This window comes from Galendromus occidentalis, unplaced genomic scaffold (genome assembly GCF_000255335.2).
Source record: "Galendromus occidentalis unplaced genomic scaffold, Mocc_1.1 scf7180000077436, whole genome shotgun sequence".
Taxonomy (NCBI): domain Eukaryota; kingdom Metazoa; phylum Arthropoda; class Arachnida; order Mesostigmata; family Phytoseiidae; genus Galendromus; species Galendromus occidentalis.
In genome coordinates, this window is record NW_003805424.1 from 223,151 (window position 1) to 247,219 (window position 24,069).

The 24,069-nt window shown below is 51.1% G+C and overlaps 4 protein-coding genes and 1 pseudogene across 4 annotated transcripts; 2 read left to right on the forward strand and 3 right to left on the reverse strand.

Annotated features, from left to right (window-relative positions):
• Nucleotides 1-1,772, forward strand: part of LOC100901684 (tigger transposable element-derived protein 6-like) — a 3,177-nt pseudogene extending 1,405 nt beyond the window's left edge.
• Nucleotides 1,773-6,241: 4,469 nt separating this feature from the next.
• Nucleotides 6,242-7,457, forward strand: LOC100901828 (glycine-rich cell wall structural protein-like). Its single transcript, XM_029111366.1, has 3 exons — nt 6,242-6,266; nt 6,352-7,146; nt 7,183-7,457. Exons 1-3 carry the CDS (start codon nt 6,242-6,244, stop codon nt 7,455-7,457), a joined length of 1,095 nt encoding a protein of 364 aa, XP_028967199.1.
• A 262-nt stretch (nt 7,458-7,719) lies between these two features.
• Nucleotides 7,720-8,811, reverse strand: LOC100897302 (uncharacterized). Its single transcript, XM_003742932.1, has 5 exons — nt 8,731-8,811; nt 8,524-8,652; nt 8,310-8,416; nt 8,053-8,148; nt 7,720-7,945 (listed from the first exon to the last, which is right to left on the reverse strand). The coding sequence occupies exons 1-5, from the start codon at nt 8,783-8,785 to the stop codon at nt 7,820-7,822; spliced, it is 513 nt and encodes a 170-aa protein (XP_003742980.1). The 5' UTR covers nt 8,786-8,811; the 3' UTR covers nt 7,720-7,819.
• A 736-nt stretch (nt 8,812-9,547) lies between these two features.
• LOC114828211 (cell adhesion molecule 4) lies at nt 9,548-17,860 on the reverse strand. The gene is made up of 13 exons (XM_029111367.1): nt 17,797-17,860; nt 14,471-14,594; nt 14,212-14,341; nt 14,053-14,143; nt 11,750-11,863; nt 11,436-11,583; nt 11,241-11,329; nt 10,901-11,006; nt 10,612-10,690; nt 10,418-10,538; nt 10,217-10,328; nt 9,911-10,062; nt 9,548-9,720 (listed from the first exon to the last, which is right to left on the reverse strand). The coding sequence occupies exons 1-13, from the start codon at nt 17,858-17,860 to the stop codon at nt 9,644-9,646; spliced, it is 1,407 nt and encodes a 468-aa protein (XP_028967200.1). The 3' UTR covers nt 9,548-9,643.
• A 1,199-nt stretch (nt 17,861-19,059) lies between these two features.
• LOC100901973 (chorion peroxidase) lies at nt 19,060-22,588 on the reverse strand. Its single transcript, XM_003742963.1, has 10 exons — nt 22,461-22,588; nt 22,191-22,348; nt 21,933-22,086; nt 21,548-21,844; nt 20,720-21,456; nt 20,505-20,632; nt 20,193-20,395; nt 19,917-20,048; nt 19,272-19,427; nt 19,060-19,150 (listed from the first exon to the last, which is right to left on the reverse strand). The coding sequence occupies exons 1-10, from the start codon at nt 22,586-22,588 to the stop codon at nt 19,060-19,062; spliced, it is 2,184 nt and encodes a 727-aa protein (XP_003743011.1).
• Between the last annotated feature and the right edge of the window lie 1,481 nt (nt 22,589-24,069).

A 24,069-nucleotide genomic window follows, 5' to 3' on the forward strand; every position in this document is an offset into this window, starting at 1 on the left:
AGCGATTGAGAACCGCTCAATACGAAGACGTGGACAAGGCGACGTACATATGGTTCCAGGATGTTCGTGCGAAGAACATCCCCGTATCCGGGCCACTCCTATGGGAGAAAGCACTGCAATATGCGAGTTCTCTGAACCATGATGGTTTCCAGGCTAGCGAGGGCTGGCTAGCGAGATTTCGCGACCGATTTGGGATCCGCTCGAGACTTCTCTGTGGCGAATCTGCCGACGCCCCCAAGGAGGAAGCTGACGAGTAGTGACAGAATGTAATCTCGGACATAATCGCTGATTACACTCCAGAAGACGTCTATAATGCCGACGAGACTCGCCTTTTTTACCAACTCCTACCGGATCGCTCTCTGATTGTCAGGGGTGAAACTTGTGCCGGTGGAAAAAAATCGAAACTCAGGCTCGCGGCACTGCTTTGTTGTAACGCAAGTCGGACTGATAAGAGAAAGATGCTCATCATTTGAAAGTCAGGGAAGCCTCGCTGTCAGAAGAATGTCAAGTCTTTGCCATGCTTGTACCAAGGCAATAAACAAGCTTGGATGACTCGAGACTTATTCAGCGAATGGTTGCTGAAGTTCGACCGGGAAATGAAGACCGACAAAAGGAACGTTCTCCTCCTGGTTGATGATTGCTCCGCTCATAATGTGATACCGCGTTTGACGAACGTTCGCGTAGAGTATTTCCCTCCCAATTGTACTTCGGTGATGCAACCCCTTGATCTCGGCATCATTCGGGCGGTCGAGGCACATTACAGGAACTCTCTCATTCGTTCGATCCTTGTCCATCTTAGTGCCGCGAAAGATATCAAAATCGATGTCTATCAGGCTATGAATATGATAGCGTCGGCTTGGTCAGAAATTCTCCCAACTACGATAGTGAAGTGTTGGGAAAATAGCGGCATGTTCAACCGAGCTCCGCAGACCGAAGGAAGCCTCAGTGAGGAACCTTCTGATTCGATTGACTTGTGGGATTTCAACGCAGAACTTCTGGGTATTGGCCGTGATATGAAATTTGATGACTACGTGGCGGCCGATGACGATGTTCTAGTATGCGAAGAATTGACAGACTCCGGCATTCTCGAACAAGTTTCGAGCGTATCATCGATTGGGGCAGCTTCGAATTCTGAAAATAGTGAAAGTGAGGATGACCCTCTGGAAGAACCATTGGAGGGAAAAGTTGCGGTCGGCGCATGTCTTGGGTCCTTATCTCGAATCAGGCGGTTTGTTGCCGCGAATGAGTGTGCTCCAGACAGCATCTTCCGTGCCATCTCAGACATTGAGAGCTTCGTGCATAGAAATCAAATCACGAACATGGTACAGAGAAAACTTACAGATTTCTTGTGAGCCCCTCGATTAATTTATTACCAACGGTCTGAAATAAAAGGAATGCCGAGGCGACCTAGGATTTTCTATCCATCTGATTTTTTTGCGTTCGCTTGATTGCTGGAAGCTTTGAAATTTGGTAGGTGTGCTCTCGTGACTCATGCTCGCTTCAACGAACGTTCGTTGCAACGAACCAAATTTGCCGGTCCCGAGAGGTTCGCTGTAACGAGCTTTTACTGTATACCCGCTCCTTACACAAGTGACATGGCTCGGCAAGGTAACTACATCTGGTCTTCTTAGAGATATCTTAGGAGCGTCTGCCTCAAGCTCTTTGTTCCATTCGACCTAACCATCTTCGGCACTGTTTCGAGATTCGAAATGGCCTCCGCGGCGTCGGGAGGTGTGCTCTCGAGCATGGACATCGAGAGCCTCAATGACTGATTAGAGCAGCGTTCCTGAAACAAGGGGACGCGTCCCCCGGGGAAAACGCAGGAGAACTTAAGAGGAGACGCGGGAGAAAATCGGGGGAGACGTGGAGGATCCCTAGAATTCCCAACCGATCGATTTTTCGTCTCAGAGAAGTCACCCAGCTCATTGCTAGCCTACAATTCTTCTACAAGTCTTTGATCATTGTACGATTCTTCGAGAAAGCCATATTCCATGGAGAAAACGGCACTCTGACATGTTCAGGTCGAAACTTTACATTCTCAGATATACGGTGATCTCCTTGGGAGACGCGAGCGCCCCTCATAAGGCTTAGGGGAGACGTGAGGGAGAAATGTTTGAGAACAGCTGGATCAGGGGAAAAAAAGTTCACTAAGGCGTGTTTTACCCAATCGAGTACTGACTGCTCCTCCATCTCGGAAACCCCATCCAGGTTCCATGCAGAATCGGGAGGACACCGATTGAATAAAGAAAACTTCACATCGGACGAAACCGAATCATGTGTACCTCGATGATTCTGATGATATACGAATTAAGACCTAAGGATCCTATGGGGCAATCGAGAATGCGTTCCACGTCCAAACTCACGCCAGGGGCTTTTTTGCGATTGGGAATTTGTATCGAGTCGTTCCCCAAAGCCGGAAGACGCTCCCCAACTGTCAAGAACACCCCAACTTTCTGAAGTTATTAGTGTGACTCCTCCAAGGCCCCCATACTCTCGAGGAGCCGCCAAATACTGCGAACGGGGCTCGTGTTCATGTGGAGCCCCACAGCCTGTATGATTCATGATATAATATTGGCATCTGTCGACAGAGGGTTTTGCGTGGGGGACTCTCGAAGTGCAAAAGGATAGCGAGAGCCTCAAACAGTGTCAGGAGAGAGACGGACAGTACTTCGGATCTTGGCTTGGTTCCGAGTCGTGTCCTTCGGGTAAAGATCAAATCGACACGCGATTTCACTCTGAAGTTTCCTGCGAGGAATCTATGCGACCTGGAGGCTTCACTCGTCACCTGGAGAAGAAAACGCGGAAGCTATGTCTTGGTCGAGAGGAATCTTCTGGAAGGAAGAGGCGGAGCCCCCATGAATCATGTATGTACTTCTACATGAGCTATCTAGTCACTAAGGGCTCTCACATGGATACTGAAACGAATCTCTGACTTCCAGTTAGAGGATACAATCCCGCGGAAACGGCGTCGCTCGTAACCGCTCAACCGTCGAGAGGTGTGCCAATCCGGCTCCCTGTACGACGGAAGAAGCATGTCAAGACTTTATGTCCCGCCCCGATATTTATGAACCGAGCAAAGCTTCTTTTTTGCAAAGTCGCCGACCACAATTTATATGAATATTACTCAGATTGATGACCGCTGATGATTATCCGATGCGTACCTTCCGGCAGTGTACCCATGGAGCTCCTCTATGGAATGCAGCCTCACTCAGTCGCATACAGTAGCTTCGGACAGGGAGTGCCATCGCTTTCCCTCATTTTGTGTCTCTCATTCAGACATGAGACCTCATCGCTACTAGAAATGGGTATCGAAGTCCTTGCCTCGAGCTCCAAGGCCTCCAATACGTATTCCTCTTCAGCGGGGATAGGGGTTGGATGGAATGGAAAGTTTGCATATCTGGCGTCTGGTTGAGTGATCCTGGCGGCATATGCATGAAAATGATTGAGGGAGTAGGGATCAGAAAAGATAATTGATGCGAGGAAAAGCATCCCCTCCCTCACAGAGCGAGGATAAATCTTGGCTTATGGAGAGGTCATTGCGACGTGACGATAATGTGCACGTGATTCCGCACATTCGCATTTCTATATGACTCGAATCGTAGAAGCCAGCTCGGACGACTGGTGATGCATCACTCCCACCGGACAACGCACAATAATCTACAACCAGCGAGACAGCAAGGCAGCTGACTCCCGTCGTTGCCGCCATGTGAGGGAGATCGACAAGTTTCTATCTATTTACTATTACATATATGGATAAAATACGGTAGTTCAATTTCAACATTATATGTACCAAGGCGGCGGATCTCGTCGTTTTCACGATCCTGCTGTTGATCATGCAGCTGATTACAACACGCACTGCTGATAAGCGGCGGCCTGTGGGCGCTTGCTTCGAGAAGGAGAAATCTATGAGATGTCTGCCCTGCACTGCTTGTCATGCAAATGCGCTTGTCAAGAAGTCGCATGGCGCACAGTGACAAAAGATTGTCGGGTTCCCTCGATTTTCGATTCCGCGCCGCTCCCTCTCGACTCTTCGTCCGCTCGAACCCTCGGTGACCAGCCAGCAATGAACCGTTGAACGGTAAGATAGCTTAAGGCTGAATCGACCTTAGCTCGTAACCGATGTTATTCGCTACTTCAAGTGACCGTGGCGGTTATGACGCAGATGATGAAGACAACGTCTGGCGGTCGTCGATGTTTCTTCATAGTGACCGAATGATCCTCATGCGCCCGGGATGCCATCACCGCTCCTGATACTCCCTTTGTAGCCGAAGCCGATGGTCGGTAGCGGGTTCTCCGGAGCTGCTTCCATGGCGCGGACACTTCGGCTGACAGGAGAGGCAGTCAGACGCAAAGCGAGCCGGCCAAGCAAGCAAACAGCTCATCCCGCTGTACGAACTTCGCCAAGAGCGGAAGAAAGCTTCCGGTCATGTGACCATCTGATAGATTGTGTGCTGCGTCGGTGAACTTACCCAGCCGAAACCTTCCCAACGGAAAGCAGCTGAAGAGGAGCCTCACCTTGGCTATTTCATTCTTGAGAGCGATAGAAGTGATCTGCTCTGCTCATCGGAGATGCGAATAATTCGAATCGCCCGTCGCCGGTCCACGCAACTCCATCTCTGAATAAAACCTGATTCTCATTGGAAAATGCCAACAGACCGATGCAGGGCCCAGCGCAGGATTCGGTTCGACTTTTCCTTACGAAAATCACGGATCATATCCGGGTATCCGGTCGCCTGGTCGAAGGTGTCTCGTGAATGTACATCTTGGATTCTGCACGTCAGCATTCTCCGAGTCACAAGGCATTTCTATTGATATACAGGACACTTTCCAGATGGAGCATCATCGTCTCGTATGATAATCTTATTCAATCAATCGATATTCGTAGGTGAGACCGAGATATTCGTAGGAAGCGTTGGAGTCGATTCCCCACATTTCACGCAGCTCTTGACGACCGAATCAGAAAGTCACTATCTCGCTCGAATCTTTTGCATGTAGCGATACTACATCAACTCGGGCGTAGCGTTCAAAGCTGACGAGGGCGGATAAGTGAGCTCACCAGCTGCTGCCCTTAAACGCTCATTTTCCCCACGGTTATCAAAACGAGACGGAGCCCAGGGAACGTCCTCGGACCTCTCTGCGCTAAGCTAATTACGCCATCGCTGTATTCGAAAGGAAGAATGCGCAGACTCAGTAAAGACTCCAATGGATGACGCTCCTTGAGGTTTCCTCCAGGAACCTCGGTCGAAATTGTACCTGCCTTCGGGAAAGAGTTTCGATTGGAAATCAGGATTGATCGAAGCGAGTAATGAATCATGAAAGCAGTTTCCAAGCGATCCTTGAAAGCGATATGATCCGAAACCGGCCGGTTGACCGCGAGGCTGTAATTCGTCCCGCATGACTTCCTTTGCGAACCGTCTGGCTTGTCAACAACTATTTTTCAATTGGACCTTCAGTCACTTCTTCGACCAATCCATTTTGCCCTGCGGCTCGACTCCGGACAACAACTGGGACAGAGGAGTGCGATCCGAGGCCGATCGTATTCGTAGTATGCAGCTCGATGATGATAATCGAGAGCTTCTCCTCTGGCACAGGCACAAATCCAAAGCCCCTTGCGAGCACGGGGCGTGAAGAATTATTGATCGACGCATTCCATTCCGGAAACTGATGTCAATCGACTTCTATTGGTAGATTAGAGCTTCTTCCGTGAGCGGAATCCCGTAGACTGGGATTAGGCGACTCAATTCGAACAAGTTCCCGATCCGTGTGAACCATAAAAAAAGGATTTCGACGACGGTGCAATTTCATTGTCGGGGTCCAATTCGTAATGGAGACAAGCCCATTGTTTGCGCGTTGTTTTTGCTGAATAGCCGCCCCGACTTTTTGAAAACATGGTTTGCAGCCGACGAAGAAAGCAGTTTGTGTCTGAACCATTTCATAGCATCGGACGCTTTCTTTTGTCAAATGTTGTGGAGATCCGCACAGGGAAGATGATATTGATGGGCCCTGGTGGTGCAACGATGAATCGAGCCGCGGCGCGCCGCGCGGGAAGGGACCCACTATAAAGAGCCCGGAATCCAGCTTCGCTTCGGAATCCCCTTTGGAACGTATCGAAGATAACGGTCCGTATCGGGACATGGCAAAGGTCCGTATTCACTAAGAGAACTGTGGTCACCAATCTTGTTATTCGTGCACGGCTTTTGAGCCTCTCTCACCCGGCGGAATTCATAGTCGGATTTCATCAATGTACTTCATCGTTGTTTTCAACGGTCTCTCAAGAAATTCGATTTGAGTCTTGACTCGCCGGATTTCTTCGAGCAGCTCGACGAATCGCAGACAACTTCTTTTGACGAGCGCACCTGAAAGATGACTTACTAACGTTTATCTGCTTTCTTCCGCAGTGGCTTGTGGTAGTGGGGGCCGTTGCCCTCCTAAGTGCAACGAGTCGCGCCGGAGGTCATGGAGGAGGTGGCGGCGGCGAATCTATCATTGTGAAAGAAGTTGATGGTGGTCACGGAGGAGGCGGTTACGGCGGTGGAGACGGTGGCGGTCACGGCGGTGGTGAAGTCCAGTTTGTGCAAGTGCAGGAATCGGATGGACACGGCGGAGGATACGGGGGCGGATACGGTGGAGGTCACGGAGGTGGTGGTGGTGGTGGCGGCGGCGGCGGCGGTCACAGATACACTGCCCAAATCGACAAAACACCGATTCCCATCAAGTACAAACAGGGTCTTGTCACATCGACGCATCCAATCTCTCTCGTTGAGCCGATAAAGATTGCCGCAAACCTCCCTGGACCCAAAGTGACTTTCCCCCACGGCATCCCTAAGGCCGAAAGTTCCGGTCACACAGCTGTTCAGATCCAGGAAGTTGGTGGCGGACACGGCGGCGGTGGTGGATTCGGCGGCGGCGGACACGGTGGCGGATTCGGCGGCGGACACGGAGGCGGATTCGGCGGCGGACACGGAGGCGGATTCGGCGGCGGACACGGTGGAGGTGGCGGAGGTCACGGCGGTGGAGACTCCGTCATCGTCAAAGAGATCGAAGGCGGCGATTTCGGAGGCGGTCACGGTGGCGGTTTTGGAGGAGGTCACGGCGGAGGTTTCGAAGGAGGTCACGGCGGAGGTTTCGGAGGAGGTTTCGGAGGAGGTCACGGCGGAGGCTACGGTGGAGGAGGAGGAGGAGGTCACGCTCAGGCCATCGAGGCTGGTCCCGATGCTGCCTACCCCGACCCGGCTGTATCTGTCGCCGATTCCGTCCAGAAAATTCCGATCGGACAAGCTATCCAGACCGAAGAAGCTCACGGTGGTGGTCATGGCGGAGGACACGGAGGAGACTCTAAGGGCGTCGCCGTTCTCTCGATCAATGTCCAAGAGGCCCACGGTGGTGGAGGAGGCGGAAACCACGGTGGATGGGACGGCGGAGCGGGTGGCGGTGACGGAGGCCATGGTTGGCAGTGAAGTCGCGGGACCCCGGCGCGGCGTCTTGCGGACGCCCCGGTAGGGACCGATTCAACGCCATCTTTGTACATATAAGGTTTCTGCCTGATGCTACCTCGGATCTAGAATCTCAGCATCCAGTCCGTGTAAATACAAAACTAATCGAGCAATGCTACATGACAGATGATAATAAACCCAGAGCTGTTATTTAAAGCATCCTCTCCAAAAATATCATTAAGAGACAAGTCGATTCGGGGATGCTATCAAGGAGAACGCGGAAGAAGGGTATCACTAACCATTTATTAAATATAGATCGATCAGCGCTCGAACCGAATCGATCTGCCGGCATCGCCACGATGCTCGTCGACTAACTATCGAATAATTTACGCTTCTGGGGTTGGCGGCCTGAGGGTTGGTCGTCGTGTACGAGCGCACTCTCGGGTGTTTTCTCGGATCGCTGCGTTGGTTTTCGTCATTTCTTCACGGATCTTGCGGATTTGCTCTCTGATCTGGAAAATTCGGAAAACCCACTCAGCTTCCATCTCCGGAGCAGGATCCGAAGCGTCGGCAGCATTCGAGACGCCGCATCGATTGGAATCAAGCGAAGAAATCTCACCTTCTGGCGTTCGTCTCCTCGGACTCGAACAAGCTCAGCGGTCTTCTGCGCAATTTCTCGTCCCAACTCGCGCCATTGATTCGTCAAATCACGGATCTGGATGGAGAAATAATTGCAGCTATGATAATTATTGATAGTTCCGGTGCTATTCCAGCACGATCCGCGGAATCCGGACCATCGATCGTCTGCCCGGCGCAACATGTGGTGGAAAGATGATTCCGCGAACGCTGCCCCAAAACATAAGTTTTTTATCTCACCTTGCGGCAGGGGTCTTCTGGATTCTTCGATTGGGGGATAGCATCGATATCGAATGGAAGCTCCGGCAGCTTCTCGATCTCGGCGTCTTCAACCAGGTATTCTTTGCCTGCAGAGATAATTGGACTTTTGGTATACCGTCGTGCCGTTCACCTCGAGCCATAAAGCCGCAGAATAGTCGCAAATCGACATTGAAATCTAAACCAAGACAATCACCTGCGTCTGTGTCGAGACTAGGGACAACGACAGCCTGTGGTACTGATTCCTCGGCTTGTGGCTCCTGGAGATCCTCTAGCAGCAAAGTCTTTTCAGCGTTCTCCAACGAATCTCTGCTTGCCTTGACATCTGGAGGGAACCTTACTCAGTAGATGTACTATTGAAGGAGGAGACACCCGATCCAAACAATTTTTGACACGGACTCACCACTTCCGTAAGCCACGACGGCCGAGCCACACAAAAGTAGTATTCCGATTTTCATGCTGTTGCGTATTCTCAAAACTTTCTGCCACCGGCTTCTGCTAGACAAGCGTGTCTTTTATAGCAACAGAAGATGGTCGATTTGTGTTGTCCAGAAAGGGAAGAGAAAGTGATCTTTCACCAGTGACACAGTTTTCACGATGCTTCTCGGTTCGAGCTCTATTTTTCTCCGGAAACATTCAGACAGGAACTGCTTGCCTTCACGAAGCGTCTTTCGGCTGCCGCTCGGACGTTTTTTTACCAGCAGCAGCCGCAGCCGCAACGGTTCGCCTCCGGTCAACCCATTGCAGGAGCCGGCCAGCCGGGAGACAATCCCTTGTATCACCCAGGAACTGCGCCACTAAGGTTAATAGAATGACGTAAACCGGATCCGCAGAACTAGATGTTGACTTCGTGCCGCTTGGGATAACCAGATCACAAAAACGGTCGCCGCTGGATGTCGTCGCTGCTGCTTTTGGGTGCTCTTATCAGTGAAAGTTGGTCACAGCTCCCAGACTCAAGCGAAGAGCTTCACGACCCAAATCAGATTCTCTCCGTCAAAGCGGGCTGATCCATAGCGCTCGCCACATCATTAGCATTGAGCAATCAGACGGTATCAATCCGACAGGAGATGGAGCCGATTCCCGTACAGGAGCTTGCACTGGGAACCTCACAATCGTGTTCGAGTGCGAGATCCGAGCCGATGTTTGACATCATTTTCATTGATTACAATACACTTTGAATGGGGAGCCTAGGACTGAGCCGAGGGCACTAATTGAGCAGTCTCGAGCGGGAATCTTGAGAACCTAAAAACCGGGAACTCCCATAGAATTCTCTAGTGATTTTCAGCAGCCTTCGGGGGTGTAACAGCAGGGAACGTTCAGTTTCGGAAGCCAACGGCAACGAGAGTCGAACAGACGACAAACAAGACGGAAGAGAATGCTCCCGCCGGTCGCGCTGAAAGAATTATGAATCTGATAGGATCTGCCGGAACGCCGTTCTATCGATCGAGCTCCCCTCCTGGATGAATGCATCTCTACTCTGTGGTGGGCCCCAGGTCGAATGTGTTTTGGAATTCAATCGAGAGATCCGATGTATGCTTTGAGAAAATTGATTCGAATCATCATAATGAGTCGTGATGTCTTACCGGCGTTGACCGAAACATGAATTTCATCACATCGCGAGGCGCCTTCAGCATTGATAACTTCGCACGCGTAGCGCCCCGAATTCTTCGCCGTTGCTTGGTGCTCCACGAGGACCGCAGCATTACTTTTTTCTAATCGTCGACCGTCCCTGTACCTGTTTCCGGGGAGAACTCAGTAAATAAATACATCTGCCGACGGACAAAGTTTCCGCCGCCGGAATTATTCACGCATATAGATGGAGCCTCGGATTCCCGGATGGTCGAGCAGCTAAATTCTCCCGTTAAAACGTGAGAAAGACTCCCTCTCACCAAACGATTTCGGCTGTTTCAGGATTAGCTCTGTACTTGCAGAATACAACAAGAGTCGCTCCGTCTTCCAGAGGACCCTGGCGGTTTATGGAACACTCGACACTGGGCTTATCTGAAACAGAAGCGAAAGTGGAGCTAGTATAAGCCACAGTGCGGAGCATAAGTCCCAGAATTGGAGAATCGACCGAAAACATGGCTCACAAAAAACGTTCAACACCAGGGTTTGATTCGCTGTGCTGCCTGGGAAATCTTGAAGTGCTTGATTCCTCGCCTCGCAGATGAGTATCCTTCCTTGGTCTTCCTCGGTCGGAACGAATGTGACCTGGGGTTTTTATGGATCAGTAACTGTTTCTTCTGGAATTGACGCGTTCCCAGTGTTTCATTCTCATTCTTACCACAGATGTTGTGATGGCATTATCTTTCGAAACGTGGGTGAAAGTCGAAGCCAATTGACCCGGCCTGCCTGAAATACGCCTGAAATTCGCTGCATCCTTGAGAAATATGCTTCCACGAGGCATTGGATTCTATATCTTCTGTCCGATCTCGAAGATATTCTAATGAGAACAAGCATTGAGAGGCGCGTCAGAATCCCTGCCGCGGAGGCTAATGACATGATCGGAGAGGTATCTCTAGTCGTCGTCTGCGGGGATCAGGGTGATAGGGCGTGTTAGGATTTGAGATTACCAAGTCACTTCAGGCACGGGACGAGATCCAACGATTTCGCATTCAACGCTGGCAGGAACACCAGCTGAGAAGGTGCGCGATTGTATGCGCATTTCGGCAGGTCGAGCTGAGCGGACAAAGGTTCAAATTAAAGCTCCGCAATTATCTCATTATCGACCGAGGTCGTTTGAGTGCGACCCGAGAAGAGGGATGTCACGCGATCTCTGGTTTGAGCTCGAAAGGTAATCGACATGGAAGACAAAACCGTCGCGTCGGACTGGCAAGACTGTTCTCGGGACCGGAGACATTTGGAAGCAGACGTGTGATGAAATTCTCAAACCACTGATGGAAAAGCTCTTACTCCACAAAGATACGGCCACTGATACAGATGATGTCAGATTGATGTTCTCGTTGCGCGCCTCACACGAAATCATTGCACCATGCATATCTCTGGAAGCGGAACAACATTGGACATTTATGTTGTCAGTCAATGACAATGGCGAGGAACCGCCGTTGATGCCGGTCGCATGGCGAACGGGAGCGATTCCTAGCATACCTTGTAAGTCCCCTGAGAGTCAATCTGCTTTGTACTACCGATGAGTTCTTCGCCTTCAGGCCTGATGAGGTCAGCATGGTCGCTCTCAAGGAACTCTGGTTGTCTTCTTTGATTCTGCGGTCGTTTAGGTACCACTGCAGGCTGAAACCTGCATGGTACGTATCAACAGAGGGCTCGACTCAGGCGCGGAGGAATCACGGTGGAGATACATAAACGACGTCTCCACTTCTCGCGTCGAACGAGTTTCTCGAAAATGAGGCTCATTACGCTGTAAAGATGCACGCCCAGTGATTGGGCTGGGACCTGGGACTCGCCTTTTTGTATGACACATGTAATCCGAAGGTCGTTGCCTTCGATGACGGGACCAACGAACGCTTTTATCCGCTGACCAGTCTCCGAATGGAAGAGCTCGGGTCGATTAGTGTCGCCTGGAATAATCAGAGCCATACACCTCTATGTATATTCACTCATGAAGAGTAATGTCGTATGAATAAATGCAACTACGGATTCGTGGAATTCCGAGTGTTCTACACCAAAATCTGGAACGCCCGCATCGTACGGCTCAGTCCAAGATGCCACGATGGATTTTTGGGTGCCCTCTCGTGGAAGTCGCTTTTGCGAGAAATCGGATCCAGACCGCAAGAAACTCTCTCGTCCACCCTGGCTCAGTCGTGAAGCTCACGGTCAAGAGTTTCTAGAGGATTCCCTTCATCGGCGAGAATGGAATGGATCAAAATACTAAAGCGCAGGCAGCTCGAAACGCCCTCACAGGAGGAGCACGCCCTCCAAATTTCGTTCGCCGATTACCGCGTGGTGAGAGAAGGGTCACTCAATTTCAGAACAAGCCCATGATAATACTCCGATCGACAACCGATCTTCCTGCTTCTCGATGTCTGCTTTCGATCAAAATCCCCGCCCGTGCCGCATTCCTCTCGGCGAGAGAACGAGGGGGAATCGCTCCGCAAACTTGCCAATCTGGGGATGTTAGCTGCGAAAACTTCAAAAATTATCCGCGTATCAGCCAAATGCAAGGCCAGGTGGGTGATCGGGGGGAGGGTGGTAGGATGAGATGACGTTGAACGCGTAGGGCGAATATTGGGAAAGATGGGAGTCTAGGCAGGAGATAAAACCGAGGAGGAACTCGAGCGCACTCTGGTTCTCGATCGTTCCATGGTAGCAACTTGCATGAGGGAAGGGTTTCATCGGAATCGAGCTACTTTACACCGATTAATCAAAACCGAAGTGTCGGACAAAAAAGCCACCGCGTGGGGGATTAATCACTACCGACCAGCTGGACCCGCACGCGTAAAAATTTCCAAGCTCGAATATCGCGGCTTGAATGCAGAGCGCGGTTCGGAGGAGCCGGTCAAGTTTTCATTCGGAGCCCTTTCGATCGTCAACCCGGACTCTCCATCGCAGACTAAATGCCTGGAGACGAATCCGCCCTCTAATTTGCAAACGTTCGCGATCGTATCTTGCGGCGTACGCTGCTCTGCTTTCGAACCGCCCACAAGTCTATGCCTGAGGGCTCGTATTCCGGCAGTAACTTTTGTGCTGTATCACCTTGCTCATACTAGCGCAGCGTGGATCGCAGTCGAGAATCAACTTTGACAAGAGGGGGAGTTCCGCTGAATATTCCGCGAACGATTAAGCGTGCAGTCTGTATCAGTATACATATCCCCTTGCGCTGATGAGGAGCTCACGATGCTTTACTACCGACGTACAGGATTCCGGCTGAGTCGATTGTTCGCGATCGAGGAGAAACTTCGGTGCACTTTCACAGTTCTCCCGTGATCGAATTAGAACTTGCGGTGGTCCCTTTCCCCTCGGGGAAATTCCCGAATCGAGGAACGAGGCACCCTCATCTCTCATGGGACAGATGCTGTACTTACGGCCGCACATGACCAAATATCACCGCATGCTAGCCGCTCCGTCGCGGAGAAGCGTCTCCAGAAGATCGGAGATCGCGTCCATTGCCCGTGCTAGCGCAATCGGGGAGCTCAATCGCGGATGTCGCAGGCCCAGACACAATCGTGCAGCCTAGGGCTGGGAAGTTGGCGCGATCGCGCCAAAAGCCGTGAATTTTCACGGTATTTTCAGACGATCCTCCATAGGAAGTCAAGGGGGGCTGAAAATTGCCGTGAATTTTCGGGGGAAATGCCGTGAATTATTCCCAGCCTTAGGTATGCCCCTTCGCCATGGCAGAAAGCTAGGAGTGCAGGAGTCCGTCACCCTGGCGATTGAACAAGTCGTGCACCTACGTACATACATATTTGCTTCTCGTGGTGGACAAGAGCTATGTCTCCTTTCTTCCCGGTCCTGTAGTGAATTCGCGAACGCCGAGCCGTTTGTCTGTTCCTCTCTTTCCAAACAGAATTCCGGCTCGGAGGGGGGGCAGAGCTCAGGGGACCCAATTGAGCGGGATTTGCTCGGAGCCGGGCTGCATCCAGATGTCGCAATTCAGCTTGTCTTGAGTCGCTTTCTGGATGCTCACAACTCGAAATGATCAGCGCCCGCTCCCGCGATCGGATAATTCAGTCGATCCGACTCCGTAGCTCGTCTCGATTTGCTCTTCCGGGACGAGTCCTATCTTTGGGAAGCATTCCGGCACACTCACCAACTACCAGAACAGTCGTCGAAGTGGAGAGAGTGTTCCGATTAGAAAGCGTGACTTGACACACATAAACTCCCGAATCGCCTTGATTCGCCTGAAAGCAAATGACAGCTCAGAAGAGGAACGAGCTTGTTTTGAGTCCCCCTCCAGCGAATGACCCACCTTCCCGATGGTAAGAGTCGGTTGCTCTTCTTCTATGAAAGAGAAAACGCGTCCCTTCCAGACCTCCAAGGGCTGATGTTGGTGGGTAGTCGTATGGGTGAAAACCGAGAAAGCGTTCTCTGCGCTGTACCTGCGGGAGCAGACGGTGAGCACGATATCAGCGACCAAAATTTCGAAGGTCTTGAGAGACACCCATTCTGCGAATGCGCATATTCGAATCTCATCGGAGTAGGGCTATAGAATATCCTCCAAGAATTACCGATATATCGGATGGGTGTGATTATCCTTGAACCAAACTATGTCTTGAACTCGTTTCCGATTCGGCACCGATGGACATTTCACTTGGAAACGCTCTGAGCTCTTAACAAGGACGACGTTCGATTCTGAAAAAAATTGAGACTTTTTCGCCGATTTCCAATCGTATTATCCGTTGCCCGACAGTCCCTCTCCATCCCCCTGTGAACAAGCTCGAGTCGCATGTGTCGGTCCATGGGCTCGCACGGAGCCCCCACACTGTCTCATCAAAGCTTCTCCCTGTCCTGGATCACTGGTATACCTGCAATCGGAATGAGCGGCTCTCTTCCCTCCTTGCCCTTGGAGAAACACCACAGCGGCAGAGAAGCGCTACCTATTGATACCTGCGGCTCGCTGCAAGTAGAAGAGCGGCTCGAATATTGTGAAGCATCGTTCTGAGCAAAGATGCATGCCTCCTTGATCGTATTTCAACGCATCGGAGCGTCAGGGGCTTCTTCGATATATCTGCGTTCAGAATATTTGAGGTTCGACTTGATTTTCGTTCTCACTCGGGAGCAATCGATGATTTATCCTCGACCGCAGTGAGAATTCGCTCCTCAGATAGTTTTCTATTCAGAGAGCAGAGTCACAATTGGAGCCAATCGGCCGAGATGAAAGGTTGGGCCGCCCAATGGAATGGGAGTGCGGGGCTCGCTCTCGGAGGCACCTGCTTTCCTCGTGCCTTCGACTGGCTCGGCGTGAGTTTTGAAAGCTCTGGGAAGCAGGCGAGCATATCAGCGATTGAGTTTCTCGTTCTGAGTTCATTTTGAACTTGAACCGATAAGGATGGTGCTTCGAATATGTATAGTGAGGCGCCTATGACGCTCACGGGTCACTTCCTCCGGAATTCTCAGAGCCGAGGTATTGATTCGACAAGGGACAGAAGTTGCAAACGTCCTTTTCGCGAGTTCCACCTGGCTCCTGAACATGATCTGTCCTTCAATACCGGGTCAGTGTACAGCTCTTCAGAGATACAGCTACGAGCGGTTAATCGCAAATCTTTGATCAGGCAGTGAACGCCACCTCATGAACGCAGTCGATCCGAGCGAGCGAGCGACGAATCGATGAATTCCTAATTTCCGCTCACTCAATTGTTGAATGAGCGCTGCACAAACAAGGAGCCGTTTGTGGCGATCGACAAGGGTGGGCTGAGCTCTGCGCAGGCTACAGTGCTGAATTCTTTTTCTCCTGTGGTGCTAGAGGCTCACGCGAGAGGGATGCCACATCCAGGACTTCTCATATTGTGGAGCATTCGTCTCGAGAAGGGAAACGACATCGATTCACGATGCGGCGCATCAATATGGAAACTCGAACTAAGTCCACGGCCACGCTGGCTCGGAGTTTCGGCGATGCCCTCTCTCTGGGAGGGAGTACAATGGCCCCCGAAATTATCGGGATCGGCTTAATCTTCGATTGAATCGCGCGCACGTTCTTCCAACTTGATGACTCAGGCTGTCGAGGGAGAAGCGCAATCGAGAGCTCATTTTTGCCCGAATCAACGACTCGCGGATCCTTTGACCGCAATAGGGCGAATGCTTATCATCGATCGAGGAATCCTCGGAGGTGGAGCATGTTCAGGTCATAGGGTACCGGTCATAGGGTACCTGATATCTTCCTTTTCATGCGGTCCTGACGGTGGGGAGTAACCATTCTAGAAGGGTAAGAACAGCGTGGAGAGAGCGTAATGAACATACATCCTTATTGTGAATTCGACTTGGTCGATTGATTGTGACTGGTCGGTGACCCAGATCCGATCGATAGTTCAGGCCCCAGGACTCGCCCAGTCTCGCTCCCGCTCAACTATCGGGACTCATCCTAGTACTCGAGACGTCGGATGTCGCGAACAGCCCTTGAGTATCAGAGGTTTCTACTTATCCCACTTGGCTCCTCCGGAGAACTCGTGACGATGGAGGTCATTCGCCGTTCCCCCGGTCCCTCCGCGAACGATGTCGGGAGTTCGGGAGGTATATTCCGGCTTCTTCCGGCGGCAGGAGCGGTGGTCAGTTCCTCGTCTTTGGGGTCTCCGTTGAGATCCAGAGAGGAGATGCTGCTGCGGTCCTCGGCTCGATACCTACGAGGATCACTTCTCTGGGGGTCTGCTGCCGAAGAGAAGGGAGATGACATTCCATGTGATCCGTCACATGAAAATAATTTCGATTGTGGCTCCCTCATGACTCATGACCCATCGGGGAAGGTGGATGGTCTGTCCGAGAAGGAGGCACACATAGATATACATGAATATAATATACACAAATTTTCTTTCTTTGAGCCACGGACAATCTCGGGAATAGGAATTTCGGTCTCTTCCAGGAAGAGAATGAGTCTCGCTCGCCTCCGGCTTGTCGCTAGCCTACTATAAACGGCGATCATCCGAGGCGAGAGATACCGAGAAAGTTGTTTCTGACGCGCCAAAAGCTTGCACGGGTTTGTTATCGGACTATTAGACACGCATTTAATTTCCGCCTGGCCCGCTCCGAGACTCCTCGCTTCCAGGCCCCAGTTGGTTGACCCGTCTCGTCGTTGTTGAAGTGATTGTGCAGAGAAAAATTTGTCAAGTCGCTGCTAAAGTAGCACCCATATCCCAAGCGCAGATATCACGGAGGCGGAAACGCGACCCCCAATTCTCCAGTTACATGCCTTAACGGGCGTCGCGTCGGCGTCGTGAAATACGTCCTCACCTCCGCAAGCCTAACCGTCTTGAGAATTGAGAGCTTTACTCACGTCGGAGAGCCGGGCTCAACAGGCTCTCTCCTGGAGCTCTTGCTCCCAATGACTACGGTGATTCCCGCGATTGGTGCCGCTCCTCCTGCATACGCGAAATGATGATGAGCTGCATGAAACCAGGAGAATCGTTCGACCTGCTCCTGATCCGACAGACTTTCTGCCGAGAGCATCACTCGGATTACCTCGAGAATACAGCCCCCCCATATCGCCGGGCGGTTTCCATGTTAACGGAGAACATGGACTTGGTTCTTCCGGAATTCGGGGATTAGAGGCCTCAGAGGACAAGGTCAAAGAAGCCAACGTGCCCCTTTGCTTTCCTCAATAGGATGATCGCGAGGTGACTCTCCTCTCCAACGCTTTCGTTGGGGTTGTCTCCTCCCGCGAGGGGAATATTCGGGACCGATCGATCTCTCCGAAAGCTCGCTCGTGTAAACGAGTCCGAGTCCCTTCGGAGGAGATTCCGTAGATTTTGGATTTCTCTTGGGAAATAGGCGACGGAATGTCCGCCCAGCGACAGCCAGCCTGCAAGAATCTTTGGATGTGCGATCGGATGACTTATTCGCTCACCTTTCGAAGCCGAAGGCGCTGCATGTAACAGAGCGATCAGGAAGCTCACGATTAAGGAGTTCATCTTCAGGGATCTCGTCGTCGATTTCGAGTCTCGGTAACTTTGGTCGGTGGGATAAGATATCGCGAAAATTCCAAGCACGCGCATATCGATTCACAAAGCGAAAACGAGCATCACGATGATTCCCGGAGCAGTATCAATCGGTCAGCCGAAAGCGGTCTTACTACCGCCTTTGCTATTAACCTTTCATCGAAAAGCGCGCGGATCCATCGGTTTGAACCGCAAAGGGCGGGACATTTCCACTCTGGCCCCGCCTCGTACCTGCTACCTGATTTGCCATCGAGTTCGTTGGGGAGCAATCTGCTCAGATCCGCACAAAGTCTGCCGCCGCTGCGAGTGCGCTATCCGAGATACCTTCTTCCATTTTTCCAATGTTTAGATGTTCATCCCTTGAATCCACAAGCGGTAGATATAAGATCCTACAACCCAGACGATTATATGATCCAAGAGCTGCATTACTTTCCATCATCAATCCATCATTGAGACGTTCCCCACGGGAAGGTAATCGTTTCCAGCTCCGCAAACGTTGATTGTGAGCCTTGAGTACATAATTTCTCCCTCCGAAAGAGTGTGTACATCGCACGAAAGAAAACATTGTGGTCAGATCAAGGGGAAGCTCCATCGAGACACGGACTGAATCAGTGATCAAAAGCCTGGCGCGAGTAAGATCCCGTCTGCCCCGCACTTGTCGCAGACTCGCCACGGAAATTGAGAACGAAATTTCGGTTTGAACACCTGTATTGCTCATTGTTAGGCACTTTCATTTCACGAGAATCACAGGAGTTCCACATCGCTCATTCCAATATACATTCTATGCGAAACTATCAAGCTGACGACTCATCGGGGACAGCCTCTGCGCTTCACGAGGGCTCTGAGTGAAAATTGTTCCATAATAGATACCTATGCTTTAACTATGGAGAGAGTCTAGAGCCGTTTGGCTTGGAACTACCTACATCGGCATTATCGAATCCTAGCAGTCCGTCACTGGTCTCGACTGTGTGAGTTTCCCAGGAAGACCTCGGAGGAGCTTCGAGTAGAGAGTGAGATGCCTCGATGTGACGCATGGATGCGAGAGATGCTGAGTCCTCGAGCTCCAGGATCCTAATTGAAGCCGATGAGATTGACGGAAGGGTTCGAATCATGCGTGACGTTAAGATTTTTTTCCTTTTGTAACGCAAATTATTCGTAATATCTCGAACGTATCACGCCTTCAACCGTTCGCCCTCGACATATTTCACATCCTTCCATTTCGAGAAGTCCATTCTCGGCATCCGGTCAGTTGTGCAGCCATACCTTGAGAGGGTAGATGGATTAATTTCAACTTCTTCTTCTCCAGGTAGTAGGCTCGAACTTATTGCATGTTATCTCCCTCTCATTTACAAAGCCGCAAGAAATCTGATCCCTTTAAGCCTACCTCGGATTTCCGTTGGATGTGGCTTCTTCGAAAACATGTAATTGCATATCATGCATGTCATCGGAGTTATCGCAAATCAGTCGTGCTAGCGAGAATTTCCGGATTTCGGCTAACTGTTCCAAGGTGAAAGATGAGGGCCATCCAGAGTTTTCGAACCTGGAACCGAAAAACGCCTTTGGATAAAAGCTTATCTACAAATTGAAGTTTTTATCGCACTCCGCTTTTGCACGCGTCCCTTCGGGTCCAAAAACTTGGGCGTTTCGGGAGAGCAAATCCCTGCTCACTCCGGACATAATCAGGAAGTGGAAAGAATTTAGGCGAGGTGTCGTACAATCTTATGGTGCGACCAGCCTGTATGAGTAGAGGAATGTCGCAAACTAATCGGCATTTTTCAAGATTCTTCTGTTTAGCGTCGGCCCAATGCCAGCTGGTGTACGGCCAGATGAATAAACCAGCACTCAAGGTCCCGTTCTGTTTGGTATACACACATAACGAACGTCTTGGTCGATGAAGGCAAGCCGCTCGTTGAGGCGTGAAAACTCATGTGTGTGAGAGGCGGTCCGTTAAACTGGCCTCGAGGATTCCAGAGAATCGAGCTGTGAGCGTCGGCTTCGTGGAGAAACATAAGTCATAAGGGAAGCTCACCAATATCGATCTCCGCGACGAATGTTGGCGAACTGTTCCCCAATCAGACAACTGAACGTAGGGCCGAGGATTCCGCCGGGCACGGGAAACTCTCCGACACCGGCCGACCAAAGATCGATATCATCAGGGTGTCTTGAAGGAAAAGGAAACTCAATAAACTTAATACACGATACCGAAGCTTGGACTGGCGCGATTGCTGATGCAGGGTCGCGCTCTCAGGGAGAACGCAAAAGATGTTGCGGAAAAGAGCGAGTTCTTGAGATTTTCTGGACTTACTTATAGAGCTGCGCGTAACGGTATATAGTCTTATTGGCCATGAATCCGGTCAAGTCCCCGAAGCTCTTAGCTCGAGAAAGGCCGCAGTATTCGCGGAAATCGTTGTAGCCAGGCACTCCAGTTTCGCGCGCACGTTGTACGTTCAGTGCGACCAAGTCCATTCCGAAGCCGTCACCCGTCTTCTCAAACAGATGGTTCGTCACCTAGTCGAGAATTCGACTTCGTATTCAACTAGGCCAAAGGGTGGAACACAAGAGCGTGGCTGTGGGTTCAATACGCGATTGACGTCTTTCCAGAGACGAGGTCGCTTACTTCAGTGGTGATTTCCTGATCGACTCGACTCGCCTGTTGGTTGACCATTCCCAGAATGAAAGTATCGATAACCCCGGGCTTGTAGAGGTCATATGGTTGCCGCAAGAGCCTAGAGAGTCGGATCGATTCTGGAATAGTGTGGGGGCGCTAGGAATTTACTCCGGAATCGCTCTAGGATGATCGAATTGAATTCTAATCGCTCGCACGGCCGTTACCGATTTTATCATGGAATTTATTGTAGCGATCGGTCACATCCGGGAGAAGAGTGTGCCCGAATCGGAAAGCAGCCGCCTGGAAACCTTGCCGGATCCCAGCGTTGACCTTAGGGTCATAACCATGGTAGAAACCGTCCGAGGCGGGCAGCAAGCCATATTTCTGAATGGCGTCGGGTCCGATGATCATTGGCAACCATTCACTGATTACTACATGTTGCACCTGAGCTATGATTATATGGCGAGTTTCCTGGAAAGTCGTCTCGTCGTCCCAATGAGGGTTGAGTTTCTGGAGAATTTCAGCTATCTTGTTGTGCTCACGCAACCATAGCGTGTGCATGACGGTCAAGGTGAGTTGTTCGTTCACTCTTTCGTCTCCAGCGTCGAAACAATACAAGTCCCGTGGACGAGACATACAACCGACGTCGGCTTCGGTTGTCTTCATCGGAAGCAGGTCTTTCAGACCTAAATCTCGATAGAGTTTTGTAGTCTTCATGAGACCATTTTTGTAGGTCCGGAGTCTCGAGGCGACTTCTTGGTTCGATCCGTAGATGAAGCCAGCGTCAATGTAAGCCGAGAGCGTGTTTGATGCGGATCGCGGCCCGAGCTTGCAGCTAGGTCTGAGGGATGCTAGGAGTCGAGCGAATTCAAGGCACTTGCGATTGTAGAACTTGTAGAACGGATCGTCGTCGGGAATTTCTATCGGCAAACAGTTCGGGTGACGTTTCTCAATCGGGGTTCTACGGGAAGAGAATTTCATTTCAATTTTCCAGAATAATTATTGCCGTTGGACGGTAGGCGATGAACTTATCGACGGCTCCCGAAACTTACGGACAGCAGACAATGTCTTGCTTTTCGTGGTCCAGTGTCGGAGCTGCTAGCGTCAGGTCATGGTCCAACAATTGGCCGAAAGCGACAAGAATGGTTCGTATGCGCTTGTCTTTTTCAGAAACGTCATGATGGATCAAGAACGAAACCTTTCTCGGGTTCGGCAACTCACTGCCGTCGCGAGCTCTCCTTGGCTCGGATATGCCGTCGGCGAACGCAGGTGGCAAAAAGCGTACCATCGCTGATCTCACGGAGCCCCAAGAGGGATTCTGGAGGTTATTGCATTGTCCCGTCAAGGTTCTGGAGAGGCGGGCAAGATTTTTACAACTATTAGATTCGCGTTCTCGAGAACAGATTTCCGGCTTCGGGATTCCCCTTGAGTACGCACCTGTAGCGGGACACTTCGCACTTTATCGGCTTCAAGAAGGTCGGGCAGATATCATCGATGATGGTTCGCGAAGTGTCAATCTTGGGGAGACCGAATACGATATCTTGGTAGGAAAGGTGGAATCGTTCGGCGAGAATCCGCGTGGCTTTCAATACTGCGGAGGAAAAGCAGCAGGGATGGATTCGACGCCTGATTTTCTGCTTGCGCCTCAGTGCTTCGACGGCTCATTCAGATTCATGATTCGGAGACAACGCTCACCAATTTCTGCGGGAATCGTTATATGCTCCGGCGTTGGTGTATCGGAAGTCAGCTCGTAGATTTCAGGAGGTACGCGGCCCCCGGAGAAACTATCTTTGGCCTCGCTGACTGCCTGGTTCACATCGTCGTAAGTGATGCATCTCTGAGTACCTACACCCCTGCAACAGTTTTCTAGCTCGAAGTAATGCACTACTATACGGAGCGGAAGTGAACCCAAGAATTCATCGTCGGATTGTAACGTTTGCGCATCAAGCGGGGAATAGAACTTACACTTCCGTCAGGCTTTTGCCCGTAATTATCAGAGCACAGTTCTCGGGCAGGGCTGCGTGCACGCTGAGTGCGAGGTACCCGACAGTCAGAAGACTGGAAATGAATCGTGGTGCTATGATCTCCTCCATTAGATATGTATCTGATTAGCGCGTAGAAATTGAATCTGGTACGATCTAGGTCTTGCGGCGGATTCGTACTCGTGATCCATAGCAATGACCGCGCAACCCTCGGAATGGCAGATATTCTCGAATGATGAATCTCCCCTCAAAAGGTTCGCGTACGTGGCGCACCGAAGTATAAATCAAAGTCAGCAGCTGTGTGCGGGTAAGGATTGAAGCCGTGCGAGAAAAGCACAACAAAAGTAGTGCTGGGAAGTCGCTGAACGATTTCGCAAGTTCAAGATTGACGGTCGGCGTGAAGATTCCTGTGGGCACACGAGGTCGCAATTCCGACACAATACGTGGTCCGTGCTTGTCGGAAGAAGCAGGCGAACGGCAACGGACAGGGGCTCAGCGAGCAGGATGACTCCGGCTGAATACTGATGGAGCGGATCGCTCATATGTATGTATACTTGGAGGAAACCAAGCTAGAACATTCCAGCGGATACCGAACCGACAGAGATGTGGAGTCGCACACCGGATGCAGAGTCGTGGCGCCTTATCTGAACCTGGATGAAACTCCAGGAACTCGGAAATTCCATTGAGGGTTTACCGGGGATCACTTCGTTTCATTGTTTTGATCCCGCAGAAAATCAGACCGGTGATTGCTCATAAGTGTTGCTCATAAGTTGATCTCATAAGTTTCATGTCCTCTGCGATCTCATCACAATCTCACCATGTTATGATTTATCGCTAGAGTTTCTATCTCACCGGTCATCTCAAGCTATCGCGAATGCGTCTCGTCTGCTTAAGAGTCGGCACGTAATCACCGCTTCTGTCATCTTTGGGGTTCCGCAAGGAATTTCCGGACTCAGGGACCCTTATGTCGCATGAATGCGAAGCCATAGAATGAGTCAGAGCCGTGATACTGGAATTGGGGCGTCCGGCTGAAGTTAAACTCCGCTCAGCACCCTTCCGACGGTACTCACTGCAAGAAGTATCCCATGTCTGAAGGTCGTATGGCACAGGGTGATTCCACGCACGATGAACTCACGAATTCATAGTCCGATTGTCTGGACTTTGAGGCGCACCGGGAAAGCTTTTATTCGAACGGTGTCACTTTCGCGAGCAAGTGCAGCGTTTGAATATGGCACAAAAAAACCCTTCACCTGTCTTCATCCCGTCCGCTTTTGCCCGCGACGAGGGCTGCAGTCATGGGCGAGGGCTGAGGGTAGCTTGGGGAGCGGCGCGCTTCTCATTGCATTTTTCGCGCTGCAGCGATCCGCACCGAGGAGGCATCAAGGCGGTACCGGGGATTAGAGCAGCAGGCCCCTTCTCCTGGATAGCCCCCGCCGAGAAATCTGCGAGAACGTGTCCGATCGCTTAGTGCATGCGTTCTCGATCCCCGATTCCCATTCTAGAAGACATAGTCATTCTAACGGATCTTGTCTCACCTTGATGGTCAGAAATACGCCCCGATCCAGAGATATCATAGTATCATACTATGATAT

Excerpts from the sequence above, each read along its gene's own strand:
- LOC100901828 (XM_029111366.1), top strand. The coding sequence starts at position 6,242 with ATGTACTTCATCGTTGTTTTCAACG. Across the intron at positions 6,267-6,351 it reads CTTCATCGTTGTTTTCAACG|CGCACCTGAAAGATGACTTA; the intron begins GTCTCTCAAGAA and ends TCTTTTGACGAG. Across the intron at positions 7,147-7,182 it reads CGGAGGAGGTTTCGGAGGAG|GTCACGCTCAGGCCATCGAG; the intron begins GTCACGGCGGAG and ends GAGGAGGAGGAG.
- LOC100897302 (XM_003742932.1), bottom strand. The coding sequence starts at position 8,785 with ATGAAAATCGGAATACTACTTTTGTGTGGCTCGGCCGTCGTGGCTTAC. Across the intron at positions 8,653-8,730 it reads CGTCGTGGCTTACGGAAGTG|ATGTCAAGGCAAGCAGAGAT; the intron begins GTGAGTCCGTGT and ends GGTTCCCTCCAG. Across the intron at positions 7,946-8,052 it reads GAGGAGACGAACGCCAGAAG|ATCAGAGAGCAAATCCGCAA; the intron begins GTGAGATTTCTT and ends CGAATTTTCCAG.
- LOC114828211 (XM_029111367.1), bottom strand. The coding sequence starts at position 17,860 with ATGAACTCCTTAATCGTGAGCTTCCTGATCGCTCTGTTACATGCAGCG. Across the intron at positions 14,595-17,796 it reads AGCGCCTTCGGCTTCGAAAG|AATCGAACGTCGTCCTTGTT; the intron begins GTGAGCGAATAA and ends AATTTTTTTCAG. Across the intron at positions 11,584-11,749 it reads TACATGTGTCATACAAAAAG|GTTTCAGCCTGCAGTGGTAC; the intron begins GCGAGTCCCAGG and ends CGTACCATGCAG.
- LOC100901973 (XM_003742963.1), bottom strand. The coding sequence starts at position 22,588 with ATGGAGGAGATCATAGCACCACGATTCATTTCCAGTCTTCTGACTGTC. Across the intron at positions 21,457-21,547 it reads CAAGACATTGTCTGCTGTCC|AACCCCGATTGAGAAACGTC; the intron begins GTAAGTTTCGGG and ends CTCTTCCCGTAG. Across the intron at positions 20,049-20,192 it reads CGTTACGCGCAGCTCTATAA|ACACCCTGATGATATCGATC; the intron begins GTAAGTCCAGAA and ends TTTTCCTTCAAG.